The sequence below is a fragment of the Emydura macquarii genome, unplaced genomic scaffold, assembly GCF_026122565.2.
Source record: "Emydura macquarii macquarii isolate MOO-44397 ecotype Brisbane River unplaced genomic scaffold, CSIRO-AGI_Emac_v2 contig_705, whole genome shotgun sequence".
In the NCBI taxonomy this organism is placed as follows: Eukaryota; Metazoa; Chordata; order Testudines; family Chelidae; genus Emydura; species Emydura macquarii.
In genome coordinates this window covers 16,444,862-16,463,497 of record NW_027130842.1, presented here as the reverse complement: position 1 = coordinate 16,463,497, position 18,636 = coordinate 16,444,862, and the positions used below count along the sequence as shown (strand labels likewise).

Sequence of the window (18,636 nt, the reverse complement as noted above, 5' to 3'; positions counted from 1 at the left end):
ATTAAATTTGCTTTTTGCAGGTAGATTACATAAATAATCTAGAATAAATAAATTAATTAATAATCTTTCTAGTGGTTGTCAACCTATTTACCATTGTGGGCCACATATGCAGCTCTCTGTGTGTTAGTTATGTGGGCCGAATCCACACAATATATATACTACCTGTATGGCCCTGAGGATGTCACATGGGTCACAGTTGTGTGCTGATTGGGCCACAGGTTGAGAACCATTGATCTAGATATTATGTGCTCAGCCCTGATTTATAATGAATCTGCCATGGCAGATGGCACATACTCTGTAAAGTAAAATGTTAATTAAGCAAAGCATGTCTAAGTTTAAATCTATAGCTTTATTTTTCTCCAGGGTTATGGGAGATTGAGAGGGAAGCAGCGGTTGACTAAAGACTCAGAGATAACATGAAGTACTAACCAGAAGAAAGAGTTACCAGATTCATAGCTGTTGTCACCCTGCTTCTGGGCCCGCACTGTCAGGTCAAAGTTTGAGCCTGTATTTGGCCAAGAGAAATAGAACATCCCAGAGTTCAGGATTTTCTTAAGGGCAATAACACGATCTTCTTCCTTGGTTTCTTCCTGGAGGGGACAGAAATCTGTTGCGGTGATTTTGTAAACTTCAGCATCCAGGATTTTTCCCACCGATGTACAGCCTGTCACCAGGACCAGAAAATGCAGCCGAGTGTTACCTAGAAGGTGACAATTACATAAAAATTATATAGGAACATAGGCCATGCCATTCCGAATCAGCTCTGTGATCGGTCACGTCTGCTCTCCCGCCTCCAGCAGAGACAAAAACCTCATGCTTCAGAGGAAGTCAAATAAAACCTATGATGCGTGTGGCTAACATAGGATCACAATAGCTACAGGGATCAATTAAAGGTGACAGTAAAAAAGGCAATGTAGTTATGACACATGTAAGACGTAGCAACATTTCACAGAGCATAAACTTTTCTACACTTCCCACTGCTATGGTGAAAGTTGGCCCTGTGCAAAGGCCCAGGACAAAGCTTAGGTTTCCTTAAGCCCTATTTTGAGGGTTTAAATGGGACTGACTCTGGTGGTCATCACCACACAGGGACAAATTTCACCCTTACAGAGCACGCAATTTTCTTAGTGTGCAAGTGGGTTTGTTTCAGGTGAAATCCCGATCAATTACATTGCAGTTCTCAGCTCAAACAGAGTAATAAAGTGCAAACATCACCCTTGCTGGCAGAACACAGTTCTGTATACTCACATAAGGAGGCTCCTGAAGGCTTTTGTTCCAATTAGCGTGAATGCAATAGGTTAATGTATGCAGAGATTGATTCCCTGCTGCAGACTTTTTGATAAAACTTTTGATTTTCAAAAGGTGCTGAACATTTAAACTCACCTTGATTTTGCCTGGAGCTGGGAGTGCTTAGCATCTCTAGTAACGTCAGTATTGCTAACTGTTGCAATTTTTATTGGGAGTTTCTCGAAATCTGGTGCTTTTTCTAGGGCTCCAGCTCCTCTACAAATATGATTAGGCAAGAATCTCAGATTTCATTTAAAAAAAAAAAGTAAGTTTCTATCCCTCACATTTGTGACAAAAAGCCTGAAAATATGAAACAAGTGCACCTTACAGGCTCAGAAATCAGAAGATAAATTTTGAACACTTGGAGTTGGTAATACTGTAATCAGATCATTAATACTGAGCAGGCCTTAAGGGGGATTTCTGGGGAATCCGGAATATTTGTGCAGACACACAGGAGTGGGACTTCAGCATGAAGCATGAGATTATTTGAATCTGTGGATGCTGTTTTGCAGAGTTTAGTTCAGCATAAAGGCCAGTGCAGGTGGTTATTTATAAAAAGTTATTCTCATAGTCTTTTTCTCTGTAACATGGGTAAACCATGTTCCCATTCTTGGGGAGGGAGAGGAGGGGTTAAGCACATTTGCTGTGTTTTCTTAGCTAATATTATAGTTTTGAGTACCAGAAGTGGTAATAACCCTATATTTTATTCCCACTTACTTTGCAACTGACGATGCATATATAAAGGATTAAAATCAGGAGATTACATCATTTAGCTTAATGGTGAACCTCACTTGATCACACACCATTCTGTGGCATCTAGTAGAGAGGGTCCAGAAAAATATTCCTTGTTCTGGGCAGTTTACAGGCTCTAAGCCATATCTTCAGCTGGTGTAAATCAGTGTAGCGCCACCAAAGTCAACAGAGCTATGCTGATTCACATCAGCTGAGGATCTGGCCCACAGCAAGGTGTTTGGGAGCAGCCTTAAGTAATCTTGTAAAGAAACACAAATACTTGGTATGGTCAGTTTCAGCAAGAGGGAGGTGGCGGTGACAAACCGATGGCTACATAGTTGGTGTGATTTCCTGCAAGGTTTCGAGCTTATACAGAGCTCTTCTTCAAGTCTGGGAAATGTATGTGTAAGTTCTGTGTAAGCTCAAAAGCTTGTCTCTCTCACCAACAGAAGTTGGTCCAATAAAAGATATTACCTTCCTAATATCTTTAAAGTTAAGAGATAAACCTTACAGCAGAGCATGCTTAAACTGCATATAATGGACCTGTTCTAGCTCCTATTACAGTCAGTGGCAAAATTATTAGGTCATGTCTAGACTAGGAAAATAGGCTGTTAAACGTGATTTTAAACAGGACATCACCCCTACTGTGGAAAGGGCAAGTAATGTTTAAAAACATATTAGCTGGTTTTGGTCATATTAGCTGGTTTTGCCTCCCATTTAGTGTGGGCCATGACCTGGAGCTAATGACCTGTCTTCTAGCCACAGTGCTTCAACAGGAACAGAGTGAGGCCCTCCCCAAACATCTGGGGCCACAGGATAGGGGTGCAGACATCTCAGGCACCCAGTGGCATACCGTCAGTCTGTGGCGGCGCCCAGGGGCCAATACTTACATTGGTGGCCTCCCCCGGGTTGGCGGCAGCGTCCTATGGGGGTTGGGGGGGTGTCTGTAGGCCTGTTTCCTGCTCTTCCCCACTTCCCCCCCGCTGTGGGGGCAGTGGGGAGGAGGAAAGCAGGAACAGGCCCACAGACCTCCCCGCCCCCGTGGGGTGCTGCTGCTACTGCCTCTGCCACTGATTTGGGGGGGGGGGCGCAAATATAAGTATGAGGGGACCGCTCGGCAGCAGGGTGGTGATGGTGTGAGGGGCTCTGCCCCTGAGCCCCGCTTTCGGCTGCCTGGCCCCTGCGTGGCTGGGGTCCCTGTGACTCCCTCCTTGCACCCAGCGTGGGGGCGGAGGAGCCGGGAGGACACTTGCTCTTCCTGCAGGAGGAGCCCTCAGCTGCCTGCAGGCCTGAGCTGTGGTTGGCGTGGCCTCCGGGGATATGAGGCAGGCAGCCCCTGGCCTGTGACAGCGGGGGATGACTCCTCCAAGACACTCGGGGGCATGGCCCTCCCTGCCCTTGGTACGCCACTGCAGGCACCTTCCCATTTAAAAAAATATAAAAAATAGACTCTGTCAAAGAAATAGTGAAACATCTTAGGTGAGATTCTGTGATATGCATCTAAAACTCACAGCTAGGGGGCTCTTATCATGGCTTTAAGCCACCTTTACACACTTCCAGTCCTGGCGGCTCCATGGGCTGGATCACTGCCTGGCATAACTTTGGGCATGTCCATTCAGCCTGCGGCAGCAAGCCTCCCTGCCCGAGTCAACGGACTTGGGCTCACCAGATTTGTGCTACTGCACTAAAAATAGCAGTGTGGACACTGCAGCTCGGGCTCTGAAGCTCAACCTCCTCCCTAGGCCGCAGAGCCTTAGCTGCAACTCAGAAGTGCTCTCTACACAGCTATTTTTAGAGTGCTACCCATGCAGGCCCAAGTCTGTCGACTCGGGCTGGTAGGGTCGCTGCCACAGGCTCTGTAGACAACATACCCTCTTGCGCAGTCCTGAAGGCCCCTCTAATTTACAGCAGCCTGCCAGGGCTACAATATGGGCCACAGCACCTCCCAGAATCTCCAGGGCTGCAGCCCCTGCCCTCCAACATGCCACCTACACAAGAATTGCAAACAGGTCCATGGGAGGCAGCCTTCAGGGTGTCTGTCTCACAATGCCTGTCCTGGGGGACTCCTCACCTGATGGATATGGAGCTTTGACAGTCCCAGGCCACTCTGGCCCTTTAATGCGACATACAGGGGCCATAGTGGAGAAGATCTCACCTCTCAAGCTTTCAGAAACACACACAATAATACAAATGTTACCACCATAATACCATTCTCAATCTATAAATCATGTCTCTTTAAAGCCTAGAGTTAGGCGTGACCTCAAAACCATCAGATAGCCTCCATTCACAGAAGACCACGCCCTGGAGAAAGACTTACTGTACTCTCCACCCTTAAAAAATAAAACATTCAGCTCTCCTTTTCAGGGTTCAGATGGTTGCTGGGTCACCAGTTAGTTTCCCATAGTCATTACATTTTGCCTGTGTGCATACATTATATATAAGTGCATGCGCTGTTTAGCACCTGGGCACACAGTGTTTGATGCACCTTCCCTCATACTTCCACCACTCCTTTTCTTTTTTGTCAACACTTTCAGCTTAGTCTTGGAAATGCTCTTTTCTCAGTTCTAAGAAAACTTGTTTCCTATGTTCTCACTCCTGGGCCTTTCCCCATGCACAGGCTGCCAGTTCCCCCTCCCCCCCCAAGCGGTCTCTAACAACATCTGCTGCATTTGGACTGGACTGAACTATGTCCATTAGTCATTTCACTTAGACATTTTGTTGGATTAAAAAACGCAGTCCCAGGGAGTAAAACAAAAGCTTTATTTACCCAAGCATACTGTTTGAAATACCATCTTGTGGGCAATATCCTAGCATTACCAGCTGCAGGGCCAACTACTGTACTTACCAGGAACAGTTAGTTGTTATAATCAGACTCATACAGCCTACGAGTGCATCTCATTCTAAAGCCAGCAACAAATCAAAACCCAACTTCATTTATTTCCAGGTTGTTGGTTTTTTTAAATGTGATTCCTTTTTTGGTATATATCACTTCAACCAACCATTATATATAACAGCTGCTTTAATGTGAGAATAGCTACACAGCTTTTGGGCTCTGATCCGGCAAAGACTTACGGATGTGCTTTACTCTGAGGAGAGGAGAAGTTCCATTAAAGCCAGTGGGACTACCCACACACTTAAAATCAAGCACACACAAGTTTTGTTAGGGTTTGGGCCTTAGTTTGCATTGCTAAATCTATTTCAACAGATATATCTTCTGCTTTACATTACTCTTCTTGTGAATATGCAAGCTACTTCTGTGTAACAAATTAAAAGCAGAATTTCTCGGTGCCTGAAATTTGCAACTGCTAATGTCCTGGGTAATTACTGATTGACCAGGTGGAACTAAAGTATTTTGCTAACAAGATTTTACAGGAGCATTTTCTGGGTTCTAAACAATTTCACTTGTATTATGCAGTAAGTCTCCACAAAAGAAAAAGGCCACAGAAAGCTTCCTGTTTGAAAAACACAAAATAAAAATAAAATCAGTTCGTCATATGGCAGACTATTTCCTGCAGTATGTGAACTGATCATAACCTGCGAGTCTCACAGGATCATGGTTTAAAAATTTTCCTGAGCCACAGACTGGCATTAATGCTGTGATATTTTGCCAACAGATAAAGAATAGCTTCAAGCCACTGAACTTACACTGAGAAAATGATACACAGCAGTAACTGTAATCATGAGGAGAGAGAAATGAAAACCAGACACACATTGACATCCCCATAGGTCCATATGGTACTTCCCCCCCAAATTTTTATTTTCAAAATAGAGGCACACAGTTAGCTCCACTAGTCTTAACTTTTCACATTTGTAGCTCCCTATCCATTTTATTTCTGTCATAATATTTTAAATATTGCATCTCTTGGGATTCCAAATAAAACTTTGATTTAAAAATGCAAATACTGTGAACTACCTTATTAATGTAAATCACATTAGCATATGATCATTTTTGATCCATTATTGCTGCACCAGCACTGCGCACATTTGCAAGGATCCAACTCTTAGGAAGAGCTGAACAGCAGTCAGGAGGTTTGCGCTTGTTTTACTGAATACACAACCAGCAGAATTCAAAACCTACTGCAGGTGTGACATAGACATTTGTTGCTTTACCAATTGTAACTGGCTTCAAGGTTAAAAGAAAAAAAATCTGCAAGGCAGACAGTATTCCTTTAAGATGAGAAGAAAAATTAACCCTGAATCAACTCCCTGCAGTTTTCATTTGCTAACAGTGCTCCTCAGAAGCAATGCTTGTACCCAGGGGGACTGCACGTACTCTTAATTGTGGCCAGCCTTCATTTGTAGCCATGAGATTCCTTGCACACCTGTGGAGGGATAGGCCAAAATCCAGCCTTATTTCTCAAAACAAAATATCTTAGATGAGAAAAGAATGAAAATAAGCTAAAAGAAAGGTAAAATATGGTAAAAAGTTTCCTTTATATCAACATCCATCTTAGCGCAGTATCAGAAAGCATATGATATGCAGCTTCAACAGCTTGCAGAGTGCGTGATACACAAAGCCAGAAGAAAAGAAACAATTTAAAGCAACCCAGAAAAGGAAACCTTGAAGAGTAATCAAACTGAATATGTCTTCATATACACTTGCACAAGGAACAACCCCAGCAGTGGATATTTTATAGCAGCTCTCACCTTAGAAACCCTGAATCTTCACTTAAATTGCCTTTTAAACAATAATTAGAATTTACTTTACAAGTGAGTGGGTAAAATCTACATTCCTTCTTCACTGCAGCCTTTACAACGTACATGTGGAATGACCTCTTCATCATCACTACACTGCTAAAAGATGCTTAGGAACATAGAAGCAGTCACACTGGATCAGACCCTGGCCCATCTAGTCCGGTATCTTGTCTCCCACAATGACCAGCACCCGATGCCTCAGAGTAAGATACAGAAAGTCAGAATACTTGAGAAAGATGGAGGAGTCCTCCTCTGCTCTCCATTTTATTAGAGCAAACACAACCTACAGAAAACTACCCTTTCAGGGACAATAGGCTAAATTCTGAACACCATTATCCTGGTGTAAATTTGATGTATAGTAACTGAGATCATTATCTAGCCCAGAAAGAGGACCTTTTAAAGCAAATGGGAAAACTCAGCTATTCACAGAAACATGTGCTGAACGCCCCACTTACTAGGCTGTGTGTGGGATGCTGAGGCTAGGAGGGCATTCAGCAAGACAATAAGACAAAATTAACTTTCATACTTTTTGTTCGGCTCCTATGAAATCAGCTGCCTTGACCAAAGTTCAGTGAGGATACTCCAGGAAACATAATTCTGGAATAGCACCGATAACAATAAAGGTGGCTGCTGTATTAAACCTGCATATATGACTCTTGTTAATCATTTTCTCCCACCGTGTGTGGGATAGGTTTCAACGCTTTCTATTATGAGACACAGTAAAAAGGAGAAACTAGTCAATTCTCATTCTCAATTCAAATTACTCTGCATACCTCAATCTATTCTTCTCTCTTTCCTTTTGCAAGTGAAATCACCCACGGTTTTTCACTCTCTTGTTAAGTGAAAATCCCACAAACCCAACCATCTCCTCTAGGCCTATTCAGTCTCTCCTTAATTTCAAGGAAAGGTGACCAAAACTGGACACCATACGCCTAATGAAAACAAAGATCTCTGCTTCATACAATACAGTATTTTTCAGATTTTTTTTCTAGCCTAATGTTATTTATTGCATAAGTATCCTATTTTCTTTTGTGCATTGTGGTTGTGCACTGGGCTTCATCCAGCTGTCTTCACTGACAATTTATACAGCTACTCTCTGTATACGGGGTTCTATTAATCTCCATTTTTATGGGTATTTAAATAAAAACCCTTCTCACTTGACTTATAGATTTTAAGGCCAGAAGGGACCACCATGATCATATAGTCTGACCTCCTGCACATTGCAGATCACAGAACCTCACCCATCCATTCCTGTAATAGACCCATAATCTGTTTATATGGCTCCCATCCCCATGGTAGCCAAAAGCCTCACTGTCATCAACATACATATTCTCACCCTCTCACTGTGAAGTACTATTATCCCCATTTTACAGACTGCGCATTGAGACTCAGAGAATAAGCGAAGTCTGTGGCAGTCACGAATAAAATCCGATCTCCCAAATCCTAATTCCATGTTTTAACCACAAAACCTTTCTTCATCCCCCTAAGCACTGACACTAGACTTTAAGGAGGTGATTTTTAAAAGGTACAAATGGAAGCTGGGCATCTACCTGCCCTTTGTGCCTGTGAAAATCTCTCACTTACATTATAACATAGGTATGTATACATACCCATATACACAGAGAATGTTTCTCAGAAGAGAAATCTGTTATTTCATCAAATAAAGCAACTACCATAATTCAGAATTTACCTTATATACACGCAAATATCTTTTACTGGCACTACTGCATTTGAACACTGTGCTGTATGATAACACAACATAACATGCTCTAGCATCACTGCTAAACCTGTCTTGACAAGCAAAAATCTTGGCTAAAGCACAGCACAGAAACATTCAGCTGTTAATGCAACTGTAGCCTCTCCCAAACAAAAAGAAAACAGGGGGAAATCTAGTGAGTCATCCTGACGTAAGCACACACAAGTGAATGCGGTCACTTCTGGGAAACATTAATTTTGTGAGCAAATTCACAGAGTCCATCAGCATTCTTGTGCAAAGGCAAAGCAATGTAAAAAGCAGCCTCTATTCTCCTCTCCTTGGCAGGAGGAAATGAAGTATGGTAAAACTTCAGTGGACAAGGAGACTTAAGACTTATACTGATCCCTAGCACTGGTATTTACAAGTTAATTCACTGCCCGGAGAGCTCTCAGCCACATTTTGTATTTCCTACAAGAGACTTTTCTCCCAGCTTGACAAATAAGCTCTTTTGTGTATGCTTCCGGAAAGTATTTTCAAAATATTTTTGGTTAATTTAGCACTCACAAAAGGTGATTTGCCTCCCATAGTGACAAACTGGTTAAACAGATCACTCTGTCACTACCTATCTCATAGGTTCCTGAACTGGGGTCTGTAAACCACTGGTGCTCTGCAGAGAGCTGGCTGGTTGCATTGTGTGGCTCTCCTCATTTCCAGTTGCTAAAATGCATTAAAAGAAGTGAAAAATACATTAAATAGCTTCCTATTATCACTTTTCCATGGAAGCAATTGCAGTAGGGATTATGAATGAGAAGGAAGGTAAAACACATATTTGGGACCAGAGAAAAATGGTCCCCCAGTTACCAATGAGAGGGCAGATGCACAAATGACACTTTCTCTCTAGCTGTAATCTGCCCTGGAAAATGTCTGGGAAGCTTTGGTTTGTTCTAATTAAGTACAGCCCACTGTGGCTTTTCAGTTAAGGAAACTATGCAAATATAACTAGCAGTTAGTCCTTATTACCAAGCCATTAACAGAATTTTTGGCAGTCTCTCTCCAGAAGTGGCTCTGAACAGGAACGGCACAGATGTAATATTGAGACAAGATAAAGACGCATGCGCAGTTCTCTGCGGGGGAAATTTCTCAGATCATGGGCACTAGAAATAACCAGATTTTCTCTAAAAATAAATGAAGGATATGGGGAAACATAGCAGTAAAAGTCTGAAGATAGTAAAAATAGATTATAAAGGCACAGCACCCCTATGTTTATCCCCTCTGAAATTATTATTAATACAACATTTAATTTGAAGGTTACAGGGATTTCATAGAATTCACAGACTTTAAGGCTGGAAGGGATCATTACATCTTCCAGTCTGACTTGCTGTGTGTCACAGAACTTCAACCAGATACCCCTTTCTTGAGCCCAGTGACTTCAGACTAAAGCATTTCAGACTACAGATGACTAAACTGTTGTGTGTCACAGGTAGAAAACAGGAGAGACGCCTGGTCTACATTGATAACGTAGGTTGACAGAATGTAGCTTCCATCGACCATATAAAGTATGCGTCTCCATTGGCATGTTAGTTTCACCGACCTAAATCACGGTAAAATTCGACTTAATAAAACCACCTCTGCAAGCGGCGTAGCGCTTAAGTTGAATTCTGTGGGTCGAATGAGTGTCAGTGTAGGCAGAGCACAATGTAAATCGATGTCATTTGGCCTCCAGGAGGTATCCCATAATGCTCTGTAGTGACCGCTCTGGACATTCACTGTTTGCTGCACTGTGGCCACATAACAGGAAACAGCTCCTCCTCAAAAGCCCCGGGAAATTTTGAATTCACATTTCCTGTTTGGTCAGCGTGGAGAGAGCTTGCCAGCACAACTGATCAGAGAGACTGCATGCCCCAAACGCGCTCCAGCCTGGAGTCGACCTGAGGTCTTGGATCTCATCGGTCTGTGGAGCGAAGAGTCTGTTCTGGCTCAGCTCCGAGCCAGTAAAAGAAAATTGGATATCTACAAGAAGGTATCTTGTGGCATGTTGGAGAAGGGGCACAACAGCAGCAGTGCCGCGTTAAGATCAAAGAGCTGAGGCAGGCTTATCAGAAAACTAGGAAAGCTAACAGACATTCTGGCTCCTCACCCAAAACATGCTGCTTTTATGAGGAACTGCATGCAATTCTCGGCGGAGACTCCACCACTATGCCACCACACAGCGTTGATACCTTTGCGGAATCCGAGTCCAGAATGAATGAGGACGAGTCTATGGACGAGGATGATGATGATGAGAACAGGGGGCAGGCAAGTGGGGTATCCCTTCTTCCTGAAAGCCAGGAGCTGTTTACAACACAGGAGCAGGCCACCCTGATGCAGGAAACGGGCTGACCAAGATGCCGGGGAAGGCACATCTAGTGAGTATGTGCTGTAAATTGCATGTCTTTGGTTATATCCCCAGTCCAGAATCTTGCACTAGCGGAAAAAGGTGGTGTGTGTGGCGGTGGAGCTTTGCTTCCTTGTACTTGGTGTGCTTAAGCATTGGGTTCACCCCGGAAAAGATTATTTATGTGCACAGGGATGCTCCGAGAATCCTCCATGCATATCTCCAGGAAGCTTTCATGTAGGTACTCGGATAGGACACTTTCCCCTGCCACTCTGTTATTAATTGTGCAGGTGTCACTGCAGAACACAGCATAAGGGCCAGGCCTGTGGCCAGTTGCTTGCAGCAAATCCTCCCTTTTGCCTATGTGACCCCTCAGAAAGCTGATATCACTCATGGTTATCTACGGAAGATGGCACACTTTTACAGTACCCGCCCAAGAAAGTGTTTTGAAGTGTGTATTGCACAGCTGGGAATGTTTCTTGGTTCAGCACACCGCAAGTCCCTAAGCAGGATGTTGTTGCTATGGGCCTTGGGCAACGACAAACAGGTTCCCATTTTTTTCCTTTCAGAGACGGTTAACCCGTACCCACCCCCCTACCCTTTCTACTGCCTGTTAAAAGCCTGATCAATGGAGTCTAAGGAGCATGGACTTGCGCAGCATGGGCACCAGGAATTTCCCTAACATAGATGCACTAGTCCCTTACTTACTATGGCTGGAATGGCGCTCCAATCCCTGAAATAGTTAGGCAATGGTATGCGGTTCTAGTCTTCCCTAGGGAAGGCTAAGGGGAATTACTTATAAATTGTAACATTGCTTTTCATCCAGGGGACAAGTTAACAATGGGTACCTTGTGCTTTGCTTCCCTTACAGTGGACAAAGCGGCCTTCAATACACCGTCTCATACTTCTGCAGAGCATCTGTCGCAGATAAGAAGGTGGAAAAAAACCCAACTCAGGATGACATGTTTAATGAGATAATGAATGCCTCCGTGGCTGCTGACATAGAGCTAAGAGCATGGAGGATTTCATTAACTGACAGGCTGAACATGGACATGGACAACGACAACAGAAAGGCAGCACAGGAGTATGAGCATTCAACACAAGATGAGATGCTGCGTATAACGTGTGATCAGTCAGACATATTGAGGCGTCTGGCTGAGCTTCAGGAAGCTCAGGGGAAAGACAGACTCCTTCTGCAGCACCTGCAAAACTCTGAGCTAACGCACTCTTTCCTAGCCCCCACTCCCAAGCGGTCTAGGAGGAGGTTGAGCAGGGTGCAGTATGTGATGCACTCCTTGCCGGCTGAGGGGAGCAGAAAGAGGTGACGGCCCCTTTAAGGAGTTGAAATGTGTGATTCTTTCATGCATGCACAGCCAAAATGGGCTCTGTATCCCCTCGGGCCCCACACAATGCATGCAGAACATTGTTATCTTCTTCCGCCCCCCTTCCCCGCAAAGGGTAACCAATAAAAAAAGTACTGCTTTACAATTCATTACTGTTTATTTATTGATAATAAGGGAATAAAGGGAGGGGAAAATGGATTGGTGGGGGAGGGGCAAGGTTGGAGTGGGAAAACATAACGCTTCACAATTCATTACTATTTATTGATAAGAAGGGAATAAAGGGAGGGGGAAGGTGGGAGGAACTGGAACGGAGGCTGAGGGGGAAGGAGGGAAACTAGGTTGGTGGGGGATGTGAAGTGAAAGCACAGCACAGATAAGCAACGCACATTACTGTGGTGTCTCATTGCAAAAGCAGTTTTTCAATGCCTCCCTGAAGCGCAACGCTCCGCGACTGGCTTTCAGCGTTGCAGTGGCATCTGGCTGCTCAAAATTTGCAGCCAGCCTATCTGCCTCCACAACCCAACTCAATGGAAACTTCTCCTCCTTTGATTCACAGACATTATGGAGCACACAGCGGGCAGAGATAATTAATGGGATTTTTTCCACTGAGGTCTAACCTAGTGAGCAGACTGTGCCAGCATGCCTTTAAACGTCCAAATGCACTTGCTGAGCCTATTATTAAAACCACTCATTTTCGCTGTCCAGGTGCCCGGTGTAGGGCTTCATTAGCCAGGGGACCAAGGGATAGGCAGGATCACCCAAGATCACTATTGGCATTTCAACATCGCCAATACTTATTTTTTGGTCAGGGAAGAAAGTGCCCGCCTGCATCTTTTTGAACAGTCCTGAGTTCCTAAAGAAGCACGTGTCATGCACCTTTCCATACCACCTCACATTGATGTCGGTGAAGCATCCCCTGTGATCCACAAGGGCCTGCAACACCATTGAGAAGCATCCCTTTCGATTTATATATCAGTGGCAAGGTGGTCCAAGGCTAAGATAGGGATGTGTGTGCCATCAATGGCCTCCCCACAGTTTGGGAACCCCATTGTGGAAAAGTCTTCTACTATGTCCTCCATGTTTCCCAAAGTCACTACCCTTCTTAGCAGAAGTCTATTAATGGCATGGCACACTTGTATCACAGCTGTTCCCATGGTGGATTTACCGACTCCAAATTGATTCCCAACTGACCGGTAGCAGTCTGGCATTGTTAGCTTCCACAGAGCGATGGCCACTCTCTTCTTCACTGTCTGAGCTGGTCTCAAGCGAGTGTTCATGCGTTTCAGGGCTGGGGAGAGCTCTTTGCAAAGTTCAGAGAAAGTGGCCTTTCGCATTCGAAAATTCTGCAGCTACTGCTCATCATCCCACACCTTCAGAACGATGCAATCCCACCAGTCACTGCTTGTTTCCTGGGACCAGAAGTAGCACTCCCCCAACTGCAGATGGTGTGTGACAGCCTACAGCAAACAGGAATTGTTCGTTCTATGGCTTGTAGCAAGGCAGCCTCTGTAACATCGCAATTTTCAGCGCTGCGGCTCCTGTCTCGCCCCTGAAAATACTGCAGAATAAGTCGTGAGGTGTTTGTGGTGCTCACAATAATAATGCAGAGCTGAGGAGGCTCCATTCCTCTCAGGCAATGGCATGTGCACAGCAGAGAGTGAAAGGTTTGAAAAAAATGGCGCAAAAAGAATATCGTCTATTTGTTTGGACTGGGACAAGAAGGGAGGAGGGTAGGGAGAACGTTGCATCATGGGAGGACGACAACATTCCCAAATGCCCCTGCGGGTAGCTACCCATGGTGCACTGCTTTGATTGTCGACAGAAGCGCAGATGGTGGGTACGCAATCCCCCGACGCAACGAGCATAGTGTGATCACACTCCTCTGAATTCTGCAGCTCAGTGGGTGAAAGTCGATTTAAATTAAAATCGACGACTTCACTCTGCAGTGTAGACATACCCTGAGGTGGCACCAATGCCTGATTTAATTCTCCTCCATAAACAGGACCACACAATCTCTCTTATTTTCAACTGCATGAACAAAACTGACATTCAATTTAACAGAATTGCTCAATTACCCCCACACAAGAAACCTAACAAACCAAACAAAAAAACCCCATCCTGTTTCAAGTAGTGAGATGGGTCTGCAGATTTTCACTGGGATACAGAGTCTTCATCTCTAAGTAACTACTTCAAATCCATCCCAAATTGTAGTAGATGGAAGTCATTACCATCTAACAGCCGTTCAGTGTCCTATATGAAATGAGTTAGTATATTGAATAGATGTGGAATGAAAATGAAGTAGTCTCACAACTCCAAGTCAAGGTTAAGGCTCATTGCCAGAGCAGCGTGGGGAAGTTTGTACAGCTATTAACCTGCATTATACTTAGAGGATTTCAGTCTCTGAAGCTGTAAATGAAACACATTTTACAAGCACTAAAATTTACTTAAATTTTTGGTTTTAAACCACCTTAAACACTGAACTGAAATTTATTTTTGGGGGACTAATTCTGCAGGGTACTGAGTGCCCTCAAATCGATGAAATAAGACTCTGTTTCTACAGCACAACAAAAATTCATTTTATGTTCCTGTTGTAGAGTAGCAGCAGCATCTTTGCTAATTCAAGATTCCTGAAAGCATATGACAATGAACAGCAATGCTGATGCATAACGATATTCTGCGGTGAATTAACTGAAGTTATGGGGCTGATTCAGCAAAGAAGTATTCATGCATGCAAGTAGCCCCAGTGAAGTCAATTTGGCTTTTCGTGTGCGTGAAGTCATTCATGTACATTGGCATTTGCGCAACTGGGACCTTAGCTAATCATAAGAGCCATTATTGAAACTAGCTCAATTCAAAACAAAAGGGGAGGGGAAAAAAAAAAATCAATGTTTGTATTATACAAGAGTGGTAGGAAAAACAATTGTTCCCAAGCTGATAAGAGAGTCTTATGAAACAAATACTTAACCTAAAAACTCTTAAGATATTACTTGACAGTGTGCTTTTAACCAAATGCACAGCATATAATAATTACAATTTTTGCATCAATAAAATGGTTATATTTAGCAAGAGCTAAATGTCTTTCAAAACTGACAGAAATCAGACAACTCTCTGGTCACTGGAATTAAACCAGATTTGTCTGGGCATCTAACAACTGGCTTCATCCCAAAGGCTACTTACCACATTTTAACCGGAGCTCTCCCAAGCAGCCATAAGCATCTATGAGCTTTCCATATTGCTCTTTAATTGCATCCTTTTCTTCAGGAGCTGAGAAAGAAACACAATAAAAAAGGCAACAAGCTTTAGTTTTCCAATTCATATTCAGTTTTCAGATTGGTATAGTCCTATACCAAACCCTACCTAGGAAATCTCACTCAACAATCAAGACATGAATAAACATAGCGGATTTACAGTGTTAAACTAGGAAGTATTAAAAGTGATGGAACATCCCCATATAAGACTAAGTATTATAAAGTGCAAACAAGCCTGTTCAAACACCACACAAAGGAAAAAGAGAGGAGCCAGTTGTAAATTTACAAATAGATTATTAATTAACTGTTGCATCTACTAACACATGGTGCAGACACCAGCAAATGCTCTATCACTATCAGAACACACACACACTTCATATACCCCTAAGACCATAGCTGTTTTTTTAAAAAACAAAATTATTTGTTTGAGTAGCACCCTCATGTGCCAGGCACTTTCTAGACATAGGAAAAGGGACTGTCCCTGCCCCAACAATCTCAGTCGAAGTGAAGACAGACAGAGGTCATGGAAGGAAAACAAGAAAGTGATTTATTTATTTTTTTTTAAAATAAAAGACAAGATTCTGTATAGACAAAAGTGAATTTTTGAGAGATAAAAATGTGTTTTACTGAAGTCAAAATTATTTGTCAAAATAGCAGATCAATGTAAATTTACATCAGAGTACACAAGTGGCCAGATTCTGATCTCAGTTACTCCAGCATAAATCTGGAGTAAATCCACAGAAGTTAGTGGAGTTATTCCAGATTCACATCACTGTAACAGAATCAGATGTAAATCTAGTACCTGGCCCAAAACTGGAGCTGGCCTCTCTAAGGTCACAATAAATTCCAAACAGGTATTTTTTATGTTAATTGTTGTTGAGTTTACTAGTTTTAATATTTTCCATAATATAATATATCTATTTGGTATAGATTTCCATATTTCATACATTTAGCTTTTCATACATTTAGCTTTGCAAGAGGCAAAAACAGGCGGTGACTCTCAAATATCCAGTTATTTCATAAACAGCAGGTAAACAGAAATATGACTTTTTAGAGTTTAGAAAATGCTTTGGCTCTTGTTCTCCTTGTAAACTTTTACAGGTAAAAAATAAAGTTGGAACCTATTGGTAAAAAAGAAGGCAAACTGAACTGTCTGTGACTGATAAAACAGAAATTGACAAAAGCAGCAGCCTTCTTTTTGTAAGCTTAAGAGGCAAGCAGCTCAATGAGAAGCATGGAAAAAGAATTAAAAACCAAAACCACTATCCATCTCTAACATTTTGAAATGAAAGGATGGATACCTTCTCCGGGAGAATTCCCCTAAAACTCTGCAACGGAAATAAAGAAAGGCTTGTCTTGATGTTTGCCTCCATGGTAGATAAAGGAGGCCTGATTAAGGAGCCTCCCCCACCACACTTTTTGTTGTTGTTGTTGTTTTTTTTTTTCCCCAATTAGACCTTCAGGTCTTGTCTACTTTGTTTTTTTCCAGGAAGACTCAGTGGATGTGTAGGAACTGGTAAGATGATGACATCAAAAATACTAAGGAAGTGAAATGTGAACAATTGAAAGAGGAGAAAGGCATATTTTTTCTGACAGTTTAAAACTCTTTATTCTTTGTTTATTTCAATGCCAACCCCTAACAAACAATTGGGAGAAAAAGATCACCATTTAAAGATTCAGCACCAGTGTCCCTTCTATTAAGGGCTGAGAAAGCTGCCACCCCACTTCTCTAGTCCTTCCTGAAACACCAGCAAAAACCAGACAAGACATGATACTTATGAAGTTAAAAAAAGAATTAAAAAAGATCCCAGGTCTTATTTATAGACCATAAAGAAACAAAGAAGGGGGCAGAAACCTGTTTACTCTTTTTCTATGTTACCTTTACTAATGGCAACAGAATCACACTTTAATTTTCTTCCTATACATGTTCTCTCCTGTAAAAGCTTCTCCCTCTCACCTTTAAGAGGGAAGCAAAAATCTTTGCCCCAAACACTGCAACCATCAGGATCTTTCATTAAAAGAGAAGATGACAGAAATAGCAAAACAGATTGAGATAACAAATGGATGGAGGGTAGGGGCGAACATTAACAATCTGGCAGGCTAGACACAACAAGAAAGAATTTAAAAGGCAGGAGGGAAAGGGGAGATATTTCCACAAGAACTAGGGACTGAAATGTGGGTCATTAACATATATGTTATGCATGATCTAAATTAAAGTCCGAAGCATACAGAATGTGTTTCAATGTGAGATTAAGCAATACAAAAATATGACACCACGTGCAGCTCATGGCAAGCAGCAGCTGATGCTGCTATGTGTACAAAAGCCACAGAAGTTGCCAAGTCAAGCCAACACACTGCATGCATATTAGCGGAGCTTGGAACAGAGATGGAAATTTCAGCAAGAACAAGACACTAAGCCTTGGCTAGCTTGGTTTTACACACAGTGCTGCATTTATAGCCTTTTATTTATGCCAGGTCTACACTAGAAACTTTTCCCAGTGTTATAATGTTGGTCAGGGGTGTGATTTTTCAGGACATTTCTATACTGGCAAAAGCCTTAGTGTAGATAGTTATAGCAGTGAAAAGTGCTTTTGGCAGTATGGCTTGTTTTGGTCAGAGAACCGGTGTAAACCATACTAGCAGCCCCTCCCTGCCCCCCTTTTTATGCTGTTATAAGCTGCATCTACCCTGGGGGGAAGGGAAGTGTTTGCTGACATAGCCAGTGTATCAGTATAGCTATACTAAAAGACCTCTTCTAGTGTAACTAGGCCTCAGCTTACTAGGACAATGAGCATGAACAGGAGATGGAAAGCTGAAGGTAAACTGTGTATTGCCATCTCCCAATTAGCTACATGTGAACAGCTTCGGCTTACTTCTCACAGAGAGAAGACTCGAGATGCAGGCACGAGCAACTCTCATCCACTGTATGGTACAGACCTGCTGGTGGCATAGCTTTGTTAATAAAGTGTTATCATTTACCATACCAACGGTGTTACTAGTGATTCTTCTCAATGTGCTGAGCTGCAGAGACAGATTTTCTCCCCAGCTCTGGTCCCTAGATGCTGCCCTAGCAGCCTACAGGGGTCCTCAGTGCACCATCGGGGGCTGGAGGAGAATCCACCCTATGGAAGAACAGCTTAGGAGTGGTTCCCAACTTTTTTGACTCAAAGGCCACAAATATTTTTACAACCCTGAAGGGCCACCAGTCTATCAACTCATAAAAAATGTATTGATGTATACACCATTAAGCACTACAAATCA

At 42.9% G+C, this 18,636-nt stretch overlaps 1 protein-coding gene across 3 annotated transcripts in view; it reads right to left on the bottom strand.

Annotated features, from left to right (window-relative positions):
* SYNJ2 (synaptojanin 2) overlaps positions 1-18,636 on the bottom strand; it is an 85,648-nt gene that overhangs the window by 55,191 nt on the left and 11,821 nt on the right. Inside the window, exons 2-3 of one of the 3 annotated variants that reach the window (XM_067542481.1) lie at positions 15,305-15,391; positions 430-700 (exon numbers count right to left, since the gene is read on the bottom strand). In XM_067542481.1, the coding sequence (XP_067398582.1) occupies positions 430-700; positions 15,305-15,391 (358 nt within the window). Of the gene's footprint in view, positions 1-429; positions 701-15,304; positions 15,459-18,636 lie in introns of those variants that run through there. The other 2 variants (XM_067542479.1, XM_067542480.1) reach the window with 2 other exon arrangements.